This window comes from Cydia splendana, chromosome 27 (genome assembly GCF_910591565.1).
Source record: "Cydia splendana chromosome 27, ilCydSple1.2, whole genome shotgun sequence".
In the NCBI taxonomy this organism is placed as follows: domain Eukaryota; kingdom Metazoa; phylum Arthropoda; class Insecta; order Lepidoptera; family Tortricidae; genus Cydia; species Cydia splendana.
In genome coordinates this window covers 4,929,408-4,948,316 of record NC_085986.1, presented here as the reverse complement: position 1 = coordinate 4,948,316, position 18,909 = coordinate 4,929,408, and the positions used below count along the sequence as shown (strand labels likewise).

The window sequence follows — 18,909 nt, the reverse complement described above, 5'->3', positions numbered from 1 at the left end:
ATGGCTGCTGCTCGACGCAACGTTGGCGCAACTGCGCAGCGACGCTATTTTCCATAGCGCTGACTAGACGACGACGCTAAAATGCGCCTTACAATCGCGCGATTGAATAGGCCTTAATAGGCGAACAAGCCGCCTCGCGAGGCAGCTCGGCCGGCGGAGACGTGCCTCGCCCGAGGCATTGCGGCCGAGGCACGTCTACACATACCGAGCTGCTTCGCGCGGCAATTTCTGTGTGGACCAAAGTCGCAGAGTGTAAAGGTGGCTTAAAATTTAATGGATGTCTATGCAACTGGAAGTAAGGCACTACAACTTAAAATTACTATATACCGTTCGCGGATAAAAGACCTTTACTTTTACATTTCATAACCGAGCATAACGTCTCGGCCGCGACTTTGCGCGACCGGCGGCGGCAGAAGCGGCCACCTTAGGTGGGAACGGAAGGTCCGATCGCTGTGTCCCGCTACTATGGTTGCCGCCGCCGCCACCGCCACCAGTCACGCTGTCAATGTCAAAGCAACCATAAAGCTATGTATTAAAGTTTATATTGTCTCGCTTCTACCAATGATGTTAGCGTGTGTTAAAGTTTAAGGTCTTTTATATTAGAACGGTAAAATATGTATACTTAAAAGTACGTTAGACAATTATCAATTTGTAAATCGGTGGGTACCAGTCTTTATGTAATACAGTCTTAAGTTTTCATGAATGCTTCTCAATTATTCACTTGACAGTTTTCTGACATGATTTTAATTACAGTTCCATGGTTTTTTTTTATTAATTTGTTTTTATTTGAATAAATCACTTCCTTTAAAATGCTTAGTTGTGAAATGCTATGTTACCATATTGAATAAAATATACATGATAACAAAACTTATCATTTCTAGACATTTTTCTAACATTAGAAAGTGCCTACAACTTTCAAAAAAAAAAAAGCCATATATGGCGGATATGATATTTAACTCTATTGATAGCTATTAAAGTTCAAATTTCAACAATTTTTTTTATTATATGCAGTAAGGGGTTAAAATTGAATCAACAAAAAGTTGATGAAACCTCATCTTAGAATCATAATCAATGATTCTAAGATGAGGATGATTTGTTTGGTAATTAATTTTATCACAATACATCAAAACTTATATTAGGTTTGATACACCATCAAAATTCAAATATATTCATAATCATATCAGAAAACTTGTAAAATCAAAACATCTTGCGGTGAATAGGTACATATAACCATAGTTATGAGATCAGTTAATTGATGATAATGACATGATTAATATGATTCTGTCCAATCTTTCTTATAAGCAATATTAATTAATATATACACTAAATTACGTTTTAATAGTACGTAATATTTATAAACTGTGCTGATCAACTTTTATTTTAGTCTCTTGGGTTACATTTAAAATTATGATTTGATTTGTTCCTTCAATTATATGAACACGATTTTAAGAGGAATAAACATATAAGGTAACATAGAAAGCTTCTGTCGGTCTCTATGTACATTTGAAGATATTAATATATTCAAGCCTCAAAATGCGTTCAAGATTGTCACAAATTAACATATACTATTTATTTATACACCAGCAAAATTTGCTAATTAATGGAAATGAATGGGAACACCCGCAAATTCTAAATATATGTAAACTACACCTCAATACTAAAACTAATCCACTTATAAACAAAATATACATCATCTTTAGCAGTCTGTAAGGCGGGTATATGATCTTAATCATGATAATATTCTCTTAAGTCTCGTTTGTAACCAGTTTTTATCGAAATGACAAAGAATCTTTCGCCACACCAACCCGAAGCAAATATTAAGTGTAAAATATCAAACAAAATCAAACCCAAATAAATGTTATTAAATATTTATCACCCAAAATCATCATTTAAAAGTCAATTCTACCAGCAAACATAAGAAAATAACTCAAAATTTGCATTTGATTACTTTGTCTCACATGTGAATACAATGCAACTTTGCTATCAGTTTTTGAAGTGCAAAGTAAGCCTTTCCAAGCTGGTGTGGTGAAAAGAATCATAATAAACTATGATTCAAATTTAAAATTTCAACTGACAGATATACAAAATCGAAGAAAAACCATTTGGTTCAAAAATATCTTCAATACATTGACTCGACGAATTTTTCTTACTACATTTGTCAGAATACTTTGCTTGCTTGCGAGTGACCAAAATGGTTAATGTTGCCATTTATACAAGTAAAAAAGATTTAATTCATAACCTCAAGTTTCTAATTCTAATTCTATTCTAATTAACTCTGTAACTACATCACTATCACATTCAGGATTAGCCTGATCTAACTTACCATTATCATCGAACATTTCTTGTCTGTCATTTTCATTTATTGCATCATTTGGCTTGTAATCATCTATAAAAGCCTCTTTATTTCCATTATTTGATGTATTATCTGTTCTCATGTTTTCATCATCAGATTCTCTCGCTGTATCATCTATGTTATTATCTGTATTCACGTGATTTTCATCCACTATGTTTTCTTTCATTTCTTCTCTGCTTGTTTCATCAAGCAATTTGGTTTCATTTGAATTCTCATGATATTTATGAACTGTTGCTTCAGTTTGCGTTTCAATCTCGTCTTTCTCAGACTCTATTATATCATTACTTTCTGTAAAATTTTCATGATTATTTAAAGTATCATGTATTTTTTCAGTACTTTCTATATCATCGTTTCCATGATTTGAAGCCTCGTATATTTCTTCTATGGATTCATTATCATTCATAATTTTATCATCACTTTGGTTTTCATCTTTCATTGAATCATCACCATTAACATCATTAGATAAGATGTGATTTTCGTCTGCAGGCGTTTCTATTCGACTAACACACGCCGTGACTTGAACATTAAATCTGTCATGTATATTTTCATCTTTTACATCATTTTCGTCCATAGGATTTTCATCTTCATTTGTATCTATGCACATACTATCTTCTTCATCTGTATCTTCTTTATTTTCATCTTTCGTCTCATTCCCACAATCAGAACCATCTTGATCGTTATCATCATTATTTTCATCTGTTTCTCTATTACCTTGACTTGTTAACATAGATGATAATGTTCTTATATACGCCTCCATATTAGAAGCTAACGCTGCCATGATTTGGTTCTCAACCGTCAATATATTTGACATATTTGTTTCTGGTTCAAGTCTCATACTAGACTTAAGCAAATTAGCTAAAATCGGATTAGCTCTTAGTGTTTCTTCTCGGTCTTGAATATTGGTGCTATAGTTTTCTTTTTCTAGTTGTGTGGTGTTCTTATGGGTCCTTTTGTGGAGTATGAACACATCAGGATCTTTAAAGCATTTGGAGCATTCATGGCATTTAAAGGTGACCTCTTTAGGCTGTTCTGCGTCTCTTCGTAGTAGGAGTTCTATCTCGGAGAGAGAGCTGCTTGAAGGGCTTGGATTGGTTGATTCAGGCAACGGAGGTGGTTGATCTGAAAATGGAAAAAGCAATTGTTTTAAATACTTCCAAAAAACCGATGAGAGCTTTTATTTTCAAGGCAGATATTCCAAACATTTTTTTTCCATTCAAATCAAATCTAAAGTAACGTAATGAGCAAACCGGGCTATACAAAAGAATGCCTAGTTTCAAATATACGGGTGGCTGGTTGTCGAAAGTTGATTTTTATATTAGCAAATTGCTTACAATTGCGTACCATTACCCAAAAAAACCGGTCAAGTGCGAGTCGAACTCGCGTCCCAAGGGTTCCGTACTGCACATATTTTCGAACGAGCGAGCAAAGCGAAGTTCATAAGTACATTCAACTGTTCATTCAATTTTTCCACACACGGCTGGCTATCTTTAATTTTGTTCGAAGTACGCAAATTGCTGGCATCCCACTCTGTCACTCTAATTACGGTTTCATTGGAGTAAAAGAGAAATCCCCGCAATTTGCGAACTTCGGTGTTCGCGGTAGACCCTCTGATATACGGCAGTTCATCCTTCAGGCCTTCTCATTTAGCTACTCGTACTTAAACCAGTTATTTGTTCTGTTTGAGCACTAACCTCCTGAAGCTCATCCTTCGACCTTGCGTGGAGGCGCACCTCTCTTGGATGCTTCAGGCCTTCGGCCCAACGCAGAGCTCGGCCTTCGACCTTCGCACTAGCTGTCCACACCACGTTTCACGTAAATCAATTGCGGTTGTGGCCCTGATAGAGCTTATTCTTATTCTTAAGTCCGGCTCACGCTTAATTGCAGACTTCTTATACGTTTTTCCAGTAATCTATATAGGTATCGGGCCCAATCGCTTAACAAAAGATAGAACAAAATCGACGATCTCCTTTGCAGGAAGCATGCACATGTCGGAGGCTCCGGGCCTTCGACCTTCGCATTCAGACACTTGTACATACTATAATTGTTCTGTGTTTGAACACTAACCTCCCGCAACTTGGCCTTCGGCCGTGCGTTTCTTAAAGCTACTGGGGGATGCTTCGGGCCTTCAGCCTACGGGCCTACGCGTAGCTCGGCCTTCGGCCTTCGCAAAAGCTGTCCACACCGAGTTTCACGTAAGCCATTACGGCTGTGTCCCTAAAATAGCCCAACCGCGGAACCCTAAAAATGCTCAAAAGACATCACAATGATGGTGGACAAAAATGAGATGGGAAGGAGTCAGGCCGGTGGCTGGAGCCTTGTGGAGAAGACAGGCTCTGGACAGGGATGCGCGGAGGAATATAGGAGAGGCCTATGCCAAGGGCAACCAGACAAAACGTTTGCGGAGACAGGCTAGCAGTAAGTAACCACCCCTATGTTAGGGTAGGGTAAAAATCCTAAAATGAAGTAATGTAATACATTTCTAAGTGGGATAGAAAGTGGGTGTTCCTTACCGCTCGCAGCGTGGGAGTCAGACGCGCCGGCGGTCTGCATAGCCAGCATCGTCTGCATGTATATGGCTTGCGCCATTTGCTGTTGCACCTGTAACAAATGCTATATGTTTATATCACACTCATCTCAACTATTTTATGGAGCACATAATACGTCAAACACGCATAGTGACACTGTGAGTGGAGTGTGTTTGGACAGACCAACGAGTGTAAACGCGACCAGACCAATGAGTGTGAGTGAACGCGTCCAGTGGCAACGTTGAAAGCGAACGCAGCCGACGTGCACGAATGAGGGTAGACCTAGCGCGGTCTCCCTGCGCGGACCCACCCGCTATCATCAGTTACCCGTGAACAAGATGCATGTAACCGCGTCGAAATATCGGGAGCTCGAAAACAATACAAAAGGTAATCACGGTCCATATCCCGGTCGATATAAGTCTAGTGAAAATAACCGTGAATCATTCAAAACTGTCACATAATATGTGGCGTTTCATGCCTAAAGGGTTCATAATATATATATATATCCTTATGATCCATGTGCATAAGGACCCTTCTCTGATGGAAACCGACATATAAATAGCGCCGTCATCTCACATAGGCGCTGTTAGTAGTACCGTCTTTACCATAAGGGCACACGGGGCCCAGACAGTAACAGTACCTATATTTGATTACCCATAATAGAAAATCATAGTAGAAGAATATTACTTTAATTACCTTTCTTTACTTTCCAAAAGGGCCCCAAAATCTTATGTGCCCAAGGGCCCCAGCATAGTTTAAGACGGCCCTGGCTTTGTCCTAGCTACAAGTTCATGCGCAATGGGGGTGCAACTCAGCTAAAACGTCAGAATTTAAGAGTCGCGGTAGACCCGTTCGGGTAATTAAATATGTGTACAAAACGCGAGAGTTTAAAATGATCTAAATCTTGTTCCCTGACCTCATGTGGTCGCGACCCTCAGTGATGAGGAATCGAGGAAGAAGAAGAAGAAATCTTGTTCTGCTCTTACCATAGGATCTGTAAGTGTAGGTTGACTTTGACTGGGCACCCAGCATCCTGGGGATTGTCTCGTGTAGGGCACCGGGGACTCTGAGGGAAGATTCTGCGACGGGATGGCATCCTTACGGAGGGTTCTCCACTGTCCTGTAACAATACCCACATTGGTAATATGATAAATACTGGCAGTTAAATTGTATAATGTAGAAACAGAGATATTAATAAAAAAAAGACAGAAAATTCTAAAGTTTGGATAGGAAAAACATAATAGGGTAATTCGCCAGTAACTGGCCACCGGCCAATAACTGGCCACCGGCCAATAACTGGCCACCCTAAACTGTAAATGAATTATATTCACCTATAAGCAGAATTCATTTTAGTACCTATAAGGTTTCAATAACTGGCCAGCCGTCAATAACTAGCCACCTTATACCAGGGGGTGTCACTACGCAGTTTAGGTACATTTGGCCGGCGCGCCTGCCGGGCAGGCGTATGGCAGTGGGCTGCCGCTCGGCTCGCACGATAGTCGTGTCGCGCTCGCGCAAAATTGAAAATACACAATGGCTTCGAAACCTAAATCTAAGTAATTACTTAGTAATAGTTAAAATAGACATCGTTAATTTATTGAATATTGGTTGCCCAGAAAGAATATTAGGATCGTTAGGAAATGACCGACATATTTTCAAAGGAATACAGCTGTGGCATACCTACTTCCGTGAGAATCAGACATACTATCTCGGGATAAAAATGTTATGTTTACAGAATCAACATTTGTAATTCCTACATATTTAAACTAAAGTAAAACTTGTCAAGTGATAACCCCGTGCCGACACAGCTCGGTCATAAAACTGCGGCGCGCAAAGAAGATTCACGGTTCGTGCGCGGCTATAAGTTTCAATTTTGTTGTAGGCGGCAAGTAGAGGTATAATTTTATACCTAAACCTGACTTTTGTGAAGGAGTGAATTTTCTGGGTAGTACTAATAGTTATTCTGTGCTTATACTAAAATGAATTCTGTTTATAGGTGAATGTTTAGGGTGGCCAGTTACTAACAGGTGGCCAGTTACTGGCGAATTACTATTTACTGAAATTTCAGATGTCAGACAAAAACTACCAGTGTAAATGGAAACAAACTTTTCAGTCACATAAACATGTGACTGAAAAGTGCTTTTTCAACCTATAGCAATATTTTGCAAATGAATTATGTCACTGAACTTCAAACTCGGGTAAATCCATTCGACCCTCACAGAAATATCTACCCTATTACCTTTTCTTAATACCAAAATCGCATAATCTGACAGATGGATTTACCCGAGTTTGAAGTTAAGCGACTCAATTATATGGTGGTTTTACTAAGGAAGCAACCCAAAAATCACAAATAAGACACAGTTTTATACATTTTTGCTTATCAGTTGTCAATGTTTTGTATAGAGACCCAAAATTTGTTTTTGCATAAATGCCTTACAATATTGTTACTTATAAGCAACAGGGTCAACCTTTTTAATTAAAGCATGCAACCACCCCTTTATAAGTTTGTTTTTAAAATAAATAAACTGTATTAGCATTGCAATTTGGCCATAATTTTGTACCTATGTAAGTAAATCTATACATCAGATGATACAAAGTAACATAACATGAGTTAATATTGAGTACAGTTAACCCTATGCTCCATTTATAGGTGCAAACAACTTTTTAATTAACAGGTTTTTACTAACAGCTACTTAGCTATATTAGGTATACCTAAATAACAATCATAATGGTATATTAATGTATGAAATCTACATTACCTACATGTAGCCAGTTATAGCCACATGTAGCTGAGTATACTCAGAATACACAGCCAAAAAGTTAGGCAGTGGTCTTAGAAGGCTATGATAGAGAACAGAAATCTGTAGATGCATTTAGAATACATCTGTCTATGATAGGTCCATTTACTGTCCTATTTGCATGTTATTGACTATACTAATTAACATAATATCCTAATTCTGAGCACTAAGTACATATTTAGTTGCAAAACAAACTAATTACAAGATGCCGTGGTATTTAAACAAGATAAATGAGATAACGACGTTCGTTTTTCTCGACTTACCCTTATTTTTTCCCACGCTCGTTATAGTATAATCCTCCGGCTTAAAATGCAAACTGCACACTTTGGAGTACTTAGTGTAAGGCTTTCCTCTCTTCAGTATGCGATTCCATAGCTTGGCAAGCTCCTCGTCTCTTGGAAATTGATGAAACGATACATTCTTGGCTTTACCGGCCATCGATGTACAACGCGGCACAGTGCAGTAATATGGCATCTTGGCGCTAGCTGGAACGGCGCATCAGCTCAGTAATTATCATAGTTGTGTTATGCTCGCATTGTTGATACGGTACAGGTGGAATACTTATAAAAACAAACAAAACTTCGCGCACAAACACCAAGCGCCGACATGATCAAAATAAAGAAAAAACATCCAGTGTTACCAGAAAAAATAATTAGTCATTTGTAGAAAATATTGTCTATGGAATCGAAGCTTGCTTTCACGATAATCGATTATTTGTGCGGAAAATGAGTCGATTACACTAAACAAAATTAATTGAAAGTGTTGATTTCTGAAAAAACAAAGCTAGATCTAATTCCCATTATTGTTGTAAAGTAAACAAATATAAAATAGTCTAAAGAATCTGTAAAGTAATCGCATAAATATTTCGTCTGAATGTGAGTTTTCAAGTCACGTTATTAATACTAGAGCAACATTCAATTGTCTATGGTTAACAGGAGCCATTTTTCTGAAAAAAGTGGTGATACATGTCAAATATTTCAACTAGCTCAACTTTTCAAGGCTATAGTGTGATGATTTCGATTCCCATAAACGTGATAACGATTGCAACAAATAATCAGTTTTAGCGGCGCATTGTTCCCGTTAGTTTCCTGTTGGATGTGAGATACTTTGTCCGCGGGCGGCATTTCACATTGCTGCCGGAGTAGTCGGTAACAACAAAGGCACACGGTTCGCGATGGGTTATTACTGCACGGTGCCCCAGTGCACCTCGCTGGCCGGGAAGACCAAGAACGTGAAATTCCACCGGTTCCCCCGCGATGAGACCATGGCAGACAAGTGGAACGTGATTCTAAAACGCGGGAAGCCGTACACGAAATACTCCAAAGTTTGCAGTCTGCACTTCACTCAGAATGACTACAACGTCACAAACATGGGTAAGTTGCGCCCGCCGGGTTTTCCCGGCCCTGGTTACCGCGTTTATTTTATTATACACTAGTTTTCTCTCCAATGAGTCATCACTGTCCATTTTATTTGTTTTAATAATGTAATCGGCTTCCGTTTGGTCAGTTGATTGCGAGTTTTTTTTATGTTTATCTGTTTTTATTAGAATCTTGTTGGGTTATTCCGAGTATTGACAAGTTATTATGCAATGGGATGACAATGGTTATGCTATCGTATTTCGTTTGACCTTTAACTGTGTTTATTATCAAAAAAATACGCATTTGTAAGGTCACTCCTTGAGCTGCAGTTAACTTAATCATGTATTTATTTGAGTGCTGATTCATCTTTAATATTGTTGCTATGTGATAAACAGTTGTAGTCTAATAAGACCATTCCAATTTTTTTTACACTTAAATTCTCAGGCTTAAAATTAGACTTTTAAGTTAGTTTAAGAATAATATGATTGTCTTTTAACATTTTAGATAATATAAATAAACAATATCTAAGCTGGAACAATATAACACAAAGTATATAAAAAAAAACTTTATAAAACATCAAAACGAAGCAATAGATAACAGATCACATTCTGAGAATTAATATCTCTGCAAAGATAACCTTAAACACATTCAACTTGCTTCATTGTTTGATCATCAGAGATCGGCGGGGGTGAGCTATTTGCCTTATAATATGATGTAAGACATGTCAAATTATAAGGTAAATAGCTCACCCCCGCCAATCTCTGTTGATCATTCACAGTAAAAGTAATGCAACCAAAATTATGATATGTTGGTGTTGAATTCCCTCAATACGTATTTGACTGTATTTCAAATTAATTATTTTACACCATGCAAGAAATAAAGCACCAGAAGATTAATACATAGAGAAACATAGCCAGCAGTTATTTGTAGCTACACAATTTCTATTTTAAAACCCGTATAAAACTATAAAGAGTAGTTAATTTGGTTGCGGTGTCACATGCTAGTGTTTCATATAAATTTCACAGTAGCAAATCGTTTTGACTATTTTGCTAAGCCAAAAATGTAAAAGATAATACATTCATATAAATCTAGAAGTGACACTGAAGATGTGAATTTATTAAATTTTATTAAAAACATTTAGATTACAATAGATTAAACATACAATTACAAATTATAAACTAAAATAAACCTAAGAATGAGTAAAACTAACTTAACAAGGATACATTCTTGGCTTTACCGGCCATCGATGTACAACACGGCACTGTGCAGTGAATATATTAGAATAGTAACATTAAAGCCTTAAATGTCAAAACTGTCAAGGCTAAGGCCAGTCTTTTGCAGCAAGAAGGCTTACTGTAGCCTTGACTTGGACCTTTCATATGCCTAATTCCATTTTCTGCAAGTTTTACTGCCATTTGGCATGTCTTTTGAATTAGCCTTATTTACTGTGTCTGCCCCCAAAAGGGGGCCTGCAATAATTGTGAAATTATCTAAATCCTGTCTTCATTTCAAAGATACTAAAATGACACTTGCATTGTCCAAATTTTGCCATCCGAAAGTGAAAATACTGTATATCCTTGATGTTTCATCACAAATATAGTCTATATCTGGGGTATCAAAAAATCAGCTTAATCATAAGCCTAGATCCCTATCTGTCTTGGAGCATTTCTGCTCTATCTTTCAAGGTTACAATGAACAGTAAAATTTTGGACATAACATTTGTATGCCCAGTATTGGTATTGTATAGAGAAATTCCTGGTATTTATTACTGCATAATGTGTGGAGCCATACAGCGCCTTTAACATCCATTGTTGTCAAATTTTCCATTTTTTTCAAATTTTCTGCAAAATAACTGTGTCATACCTATAGTCTGTACAGTAAAGGGCCATAAAGTTTGCACATCGGTATTTAGAAAGAGAATATTGGAGGCAACGAGAATGAAAGAGACAACGCTCTACGAAGCCGAAATTCCGATGTGCAAACTTTATGGCCCTTTACTGTATATAAATGTATTTAAATAAAAGTAAATGTATAATATATAAAACAAAAAAACATTTATTGGTTAACTGACCAATTACAAAACCGCCTGGGTCTGTAACTGAACGACCTGACTTTAACCTACATTATTTGATCGTGTAATATGTTCATCTACCCTCAACTGGCTTAAGGAGCCATTTGAGGGTAGATTTTGTTTACTTTTATTTAAATACCTAAAGATACAGAGTATAGTAACAAATCATTTTGAAGTTTTATAATAAAGCATAGCTGACTGGTTAATTAACCTCTTGTCTGTATCCTATCCTAACCAAAGATTTAGTCATTTTTTTGCATTTTTTTAAAGAACAATTATTATGCTCTATACAGCACCACCACGGTTTAAACTACTAATTGAATTGAATTTAATTTAAACACACTTTTTGAATTGAATTTAATTGAAATAGCCTTTATTCCAACACATACATTTTTACATTTTCTTTTACAATTATACAAGTATCCATTTATTTATATATGTTTTTACTCTTTTTCTGTTTCTTCTTTGTCAGGCTGTCTTTGACTTCACACTTATGAAATGTTGATCAAACTTGACTTTCTCTCTCTTCTTTGTCGAAACCTCATGACTAAGGGTCGTGACCGCCATAAGTCGCTTTAACTACCGGAAGATCAGCGCTGGCTCTCGGGTCAGTATTATGCTGAGGCGAGCCCATTTCGTGGTAAACTTTAACGCTTTCTAACTTTATTAATATTTGTAGTTTTTAGTTATACTCTTGTATGTAATCTTAGTTTTAAGTTTATCACGAATAAAATGCTTGAAATGCTTGATAACTTGGATTGCTCTCCAACCTGGCCGATCTTCTGCCTTCCGCATTGTAGTATCATGTCAACCTCAACCTATATACTTACTGTCAACCTCAACCTATATACTTACGTACTTTACTCTATGATGTCGACTGTCAATGTCATCTGAACATTCAGAATAAAACTACAAGATTAATAAAATAATTATGTTTTAATATAACATTTTGGCGACGACGACGGAGCTATGACCGAACGCGTTGATCGTTTCCAATTCGATTCGTTCGATAACAAAACAGAAGACTGGGATTATTATATCCAGCGCTTCGAAATTGAACTACAAATTCACGGCTTCGACAAACAAACATCTGAGGATAAACGAAAACAACTTCTTCTTTCTCGGATTGGACCTGCAGCCTTCAAGGTACTCGTAGATTACTATCGACCAGTTGTCGTTACTACGAAGTCGTACGATGACTTAAAGAAGGTGCTTAACGAATATTACGGCAAAAAAACGTACGTCCTCTCAGAAAGAGTCGCTTTTGGAACTAGACACAGAAAAGCAGAAGAAACAATCACACAATTCATCCTCGAGCTAAGATCATTAGCGGGATACTGCGAATTCGGAACCACCCTGGACGAACGTATAAGAGACCAACTGGTAATCGGCATCAATAACAGCACATGGCAGCAAGAACTTATTAAAGAACACCCAACAAACAGTGCTAAACTCTCCGATGTTATAGCCACAGCAAACAAGCTTGAACAAGCAGAACTACAGAGCCAACGTTTAACAAACAACCCCCAGATGGGTACTGAACAACAAACCGTTAACAAAATAAGGCCCAAAACACATCGGCCTACTCAACGACAAACTCCTAAAGTAAAAACATGTATGTTTTGCGGACGTGATTTTCACACGAACATGAACGACTGTCCGGCAAAAGGAAAACGATGTAATGCCTGCGGCAAAGAAAACCACTTTTCAAGCGTCTGCATAACCAGCGGTAGGCTCAAGTTACAACAGAACAATACCACTAGACAAATAACAAGGCAAACAGACAGCGACGATGACGATTTTGACGAACAGAGCATACACACATTTGCTGTGAAGAGACACAACAACCCAACTACAAAAATTATGATACCAACTCAACTCAACGCAAAAAGGGTCGAAATGCTATATGATCCAGGAGCAGTGCATTCCGTAATTGGAAAAAACCTATGGAATTCTATTGGACGTCCACCATTAAAGAAATGCAAGAACCTTGTGGCTTACACGGAAGTAGAAATTGAAACATTAGGAACATGCGAGATAACAGTTAATGCTTTTAACATTCAGAAGGTATTGACCGTTTACGTTACGCAACGAAACGATATTCCACTTTTTGGGCTGGATTGGTGCATAAGCTTCAAATTACCTATGCCCCCTGGAGCCAGGCTGTGCAATATAAAAACACCTGCAGCAGTAACCTCAAACCAGCACGACACAAAACATAACAACGCAGTACAGTACATCCTTCAAGAATTCAAGTCACTCTTTGACGGTAAACTTGGAACTATAAAAGGGCATAGTGCTAAGATTCACATACCTAACGACGTAACGCCCAAAACATTCCGACCTCGCCCGGTACCTCTCGCCTTACGTGAACAAGTGAACAGCGAACTACAACGACTAGTCCAAGAAGAAGTTATAGAACCAGTTGACACTATGTCGACTCCAATTGAATGGGCCTCCCCAATTGTCATTGCAATTAAGGCTAACGGAAGCATCCGCATTTGTGCCGACTTCAAAGTTACTATAAACCAACATGTCCAAACCGATGATTATCCACTTCCCAGATTTGAAGAGATTACATCAAAATTGTCTGGAGGACAACTGTTTACAAAGATCGACCTGAAAGATGCATACCTACAACTGATGATCCATCCAGAATCGCGAAAATACTTAACGATAAAAAAAAATAAAAAGGTATTGTAAATAATTAATTAATTGATTATGTTGTTTTAGCTATAATTTGTATATAAAATTGTTATTTAATAAAATAATATAGATTTAGGCTAGCTTGTAAGGTTTGCATGCTGTGCATGGACGGCTAAGAGGACGGATTTCAACACATAAGGGCTACTTTCGCTACAAACGCTTACCATTTGGAATTTCCTTTGCGCCGGCCGTTTTCCAAAGGACAATGCACCAGATCCTCAGTGGCATTGATGGTGTTGTTTGTTATCTTGACGACATTCTTATAACAGCCCATAACTTAGAAGAACATCTAACACGCGTAAAAACGGTACTCAAAAGGCTACAAGACGCCGGAGTGAAAAGCCAAGTAAATAAGTGCGCTTGGTTACAGGAAAGTGTCACCTTTCTAGGACATAAAATAGACGCCAGCGGTCTACACCCGACGGAAGAAAGAATCAATGCAATTAAGAACATGCCTATCCCGGCCAACACAACGGAACTCCGAGCACTACTAGGCTCGTTAACATATTATGGCCGTTTCATAGACAGCCTTCACATGAGATGCGCCCCATTGTACAGACATCTAAAAAAGAACCAAAGGTGGAACTGGACCCAAGAAGACACAAGAATAACGAACGAACTCAAAAACATCCTAACGTCATCAGACACGCTCGTACACTACGACGAAAGCAAACCGATATATCTCAGCAGTGACGCATCAGAGAAGGGAGTTGGTGCTGTTTTATTCCATAAAATCAACGAGACGATGAGACCCGTGGCGTATGCTTCGCGAACACTCTCCGACGTCGAACAACGATACTCGACTATCGACAGAGAAGCATTGGGAATCGTGTATGCCGTCACGAAATTCCACCAATATCTTTATGGTAGAAAGTTCATCCTGTTAACTGACCATAAACCCCTGGAAAGGATTTTCAGCCAAGATCGAGAAACACCCAAAATCGCTAGCAACCGGCTCCTTAGATGGGCCATGATCTTAAACAGCTATGAATATTCTATCCATTACCAGGCAGCACGAGAGAACACCCCCGCCGACGCACTATCAAGACTACCGATCGCATGCAACGACACAACACTGGAAGAAAGAACCGGGCTACCGCAATTCGCCCACTTACTACATCTAAGACTCGAAAACATTCCCGTAACAAAACACGAGCTACAAAAACAAACACTCAAAGACAACACGCTCAACATCATCAAAAATTATATCATAACGCATTGGCCAGATAAGAAAGACCTTTCCAACGAGCTACACACGTTTTATGAAAAAAGGGACCAGATATCATACGAAGACGGAATCTTACTTTGGAACGGGAGACTCGTCATACCAGAAACACTCCGACCCCAGATCCTGGAAATGCTACACGACGGCCATAACGGCATCACAGCTATGCAGTCACTGGCACGTCTTCACGTATATTGGCCAAACATCGACAAAGACATATTAACTTTCTCAAAAAGGTGCAGTCTATGTCAGCAGTCCAGAAGCAACACGAATGAAGCTCCGGTGTTTCCGTGGGGAATACCTGTGGAGCCTTGGCACAGGTTACATGTAGACTACGCGGGGCCATTCCTAGGTCACATGTGGTTAATAGTTATTGACGCCTATACGAAGTGGCTAGAGATTGTGCCAACGAACGTTACAACGACGAGGGCAACAGTGCAGAGATTAAAGAACATATTTGCTACATTTGGAACACCAAGATATATCGTAAGTGATAACGGACCGCAATTCACTTCAGAAGATTTTAACCATTTTTGCCAAGTTTCAGGCATCACACACATTAAAACAACACCCTATCACCCCAAAACGAACGGATTGGCGGAGCGCGCAGTGCGCACGTTTAAGGAGCGAATGCTAGCCAGTGACAGAAGCCTTGACCTCCAGGAACGCCTTAACAGCTTCCTTCGAGGATACCGCAATACCCCACGACGCTCAACAGATCGATCGCCCTACGAAATGATCTTCGGAAGGCCAATACGCACTACTTTCGACCTGTGGAAGCCTGACGTAAGAGAGAACATGGAAAAGGCACGCCTCAAACAGATACTGAGACCTACCAACAAAGTAGTTGTGCCTCCGGTATATAAACCTGGCGATAAGGTTTGGATAAACAAACCTATCGGTAAGGGGTCTGACCCTGGAACAATCATTAAATGCAACGGACCTTACTCTTACGAAGTAGAACTCACGAACGGAGTACATAAACGCAAACATGCAGATCAGCTTCGCCTAAGATATGAACAAGTACCAAAGACGGCCATCGACACAAACCAACAAACATCTCGACATGTGCCCGAAACTAGACAACCCGAATCTGAACAAAACCCAAGGAGAACGATCAAGATCAAAAACTTTACATACTACAGACGTAACATTAACACTCGAGAACAGAGTGGCGACCATGGCGAGCAACCGGCCCCAGAAGCGCCCAACGGGGATCACCCAGACGGTCCCATGCCACCACCGGCACCTGTGGCCTCCACCAGCAGGGATACAGGCGGAGGAGCGGCCGAGCCGCCTGCGCCATCCTCATCATCTGCTCAGCCAGATCCACCCTCACCGCGCCGGTCGGGACGGAAGACGAAACCACCGTCTCGTTTTGGCTTTTGGGGATTATAGACAAACAAGCCTCTTTGTGGGAGGAGGAGTAATGTAGTATCATGTCAACCTCAACCTATATACTTACTGTCAACCTCAACCTATATACTTACGTACTTTACTCTATGATGTCGACTGTCAATGTCATCTGAACATTCAGAATAAAACTACAAGATTAATAAAATAATTATGTTTTAATATAACACGCATAGAGCCCTGGAACTTGACACGTGTGACTTCCTCAATGGCATCAAACCAACGTGTGGGTATGCCTGCCTCTGCCTCTTCTGCCCTCAACCTGGCCACCGATCATCAACTTCTCTAGACTGTCGGGTTCCCCTTGACTTTACCCGACCCCAATCATAAAATAAGTAAAGCACCATGGGTCATATTTGTATAGTGCCAAATTACATTTTTAATTGGTGTTTGCAATAACAAATGAGATAACAAAACATTTAGTATGTCATTTTTATTTAAAAACAAACAAATGTTATGCAGTACGAAAAACAACAATCATATTCAAATGTAAGATGCACTTTGTTAAAAAAACTTGTTTTGCTTTGCAATAAGTTGCTTATGTGTGACGTTATCTATGAAAAGGAACCTTATTGTCGATGGCGCTTACGCCATTATTAACGAGGCACCGATATAAATACAATGCCGCGGGACGCTGTGCGGCGTAAGCGCCATCGACAATAAGGTCCCTTTTCATAGATAACGCCCCATATTATAAATCTTCATCATATAGCTTGATTTTGATTTTAGTTTTTTTTATTATCTTAGATTGATGCAAGTAGAAGCGCTGGTGGCCTAGCGGTAAGAGCGTGCGACTTTCAATCCGGAGGTCGCGGGTTCAAACCCCGGCTCGTACCAATGAGTTTTTCGGAACTTATGTACGAAATATCATTTGATATTTGCCAGTCGCTTTTCGGTGAAGGAAAACATCGGGAGGAAACCGGACTAATCGCAATAAGGCCTGTTTTCCCTTTGGGTTGGAAGGTCAGATGGCAGTCGCTTTCGTAAAAACTAGTACCTACGTCAAATCTTGGGATTAGTTGTCAAGCGACCCCAGGCTCCCATGAGCCGTGGCAAAACGGGATAGCGCGAGTAAGAAGGAGGAGGTTGATGCAAATAGAAATATTTCTGTTTCTGGCATACTGTAGCTTCAAAAAAATATAAATTATTTTTCATTTAATATTGTTTGTTAGTTGATTTACAGAGAAGTGTTTTTTATTGTGAGTCAAGGTAACGTCAAGGCAGAAATTTTGTTTAGTATTTTGGTACAATTTTTGAATTTTTGTATTTAATAATGAGTATTTTATGTGTTGAAGTGTTTGTGTAGTAACGCCACCATGTCGGCCCCTGCCTTATCTCTCCGAAAATGTTTACTGCCGTAATGGAAGACGCCTTCAAGCTCCTAGAATGGCAAGGACTTGGCATCAACCTCAACGGCGAATACATCACTCACCTTCAGTTTGCCGACGATATCGTAGTCATGGCAAAGTCGATGGAGGAACTCAGCATGATGCTCGATGACCTCAACTGAGTTTCACAACGGGTGGGCTTGAAAATGAACATGGACAAGACGAAACTTAATGTCAAATGCCAATGTTGTGCCCATCCCAGTCTCTGTTGGGAACTCGGTACTCGAAGTTGTTGACTCGTACATCTACCTAGGACAAGTAGTCCAATTAGGTACGTCCAACTTCGAGAAAGAGGTCAACCGCCGAATCCAACTCGGTTGGGCAGCGTTCGGGAAACTACGTAATGTCTTTTCGTCCGACATACCTCAGTGCCTCAAGACGAAAGTCTTTAATCAATGTGTGTTACCAGTGATGACTTACGGCTCCGAAACGTGGTCTTTCACTATCGGCCTCATCTCAAAACTCGAAAGTCGCTCAACGAGCTATGGAGAGGGCTATGCTCGGAGTTTCTCTACGTGATCGAATCAGAAATGAGGAGATCCGTAGACGAACTAAAGTCACCGACATAGCCCACCGGATTAGCAAGCTGAAGTGGCAATGGGCAGGCCACATTGCACGCAGAGAAGATGGCCGATGGGGTCGAAAAGTGCTCGAGTGGAGACCACGGACTAGCAAGCGCAGCGTAGGACGTCCACCCACAAGATGGACAGACGACCTTGTTAAGGTCGCCGGAAGACGCTGGATGCGAGTCGCTTCCAACCGGTACGTGTGGAGGTCCAAGGGGGAGGCCTATGTTCAGCAGTGGACGTCTTATGGCTGAGATGATGATGATTTTATGTCAGGATTTTGTGTTGGTTTATGATGTGGGGCACCAGTGTTTTTATTATTGTTTATAACGGACATACTGAACAACTTTTTCTATGAGATCAACACCAAAATCTAAAAAAACACTCATGATTTTAAAGTTGGTGTTTTAGTCACGAGTAAGCGGCGTAAAGTTGCTTTTGATGCTCTTGTGCATAAAGTTAAATCTTTTATTACAACTCTTATTCACTTGGAAAAAAAAAGTTCA

At 39.4% G+C, this 18,909-nt stretch overlaps 2 protein-coding genes and 1 long non-coding RNA gene across 3 annotated transcripts in view; 1 reads left to right on the top strand and 2 right to left on the bottom strand.

Moving 5' to 3' along the window:
- LOC134803830 (uncharacterized) overlaps window positions 1-18,909 on the bottom strand; it is a 180,380-nt gene that overhangs the window by 76,497 nt on the left and 84,974 nt on the right. The gene's annotated exons all lie outside the window — the stretch shown is intronic.
- On the bottom strand, window positions 1,859-8,430 carry LOC134803688 (protein PFC0760c-like). Its single transcript, XM_063776480.1, has 4 exons — window positions 7,940-8,430; window positions 5,865-5,998; window positions 4,864-4,951; window positions 1,859-3,472 (listed from the first exon to the last, which is right to left on the bottom strand). The coding sequence occupies exons 1-4, from the start codon at window positions 8,148-8,150 to the stop codon at window positions 2,241-2,243; spliced, it is 1,665 nt and encodes a 554-aa protein (XP_063632550.1). The 5' UTR covers window positions 8,151-8,430; the 3' UTR covers window positions 1,859-2,240.
- Window positions 8,520-18,909, top strand: part of LOC134803733 (uncharacterized) — a 31,327-nt gene continuing 20,937 nt past the window's right edge. The window contains exon 1 of the mRNA XM_063776550.1: window positions 8,520-9,049. Coding sequence (XP_063632620.1) covers window positions 8,851-9,049 — 199 coding nt within the window. The 5' untranslated portion in view covers window positions 8,520-8,850. The remainder of the gene's footprint in view (window positions 9,050-18,909) is intronic.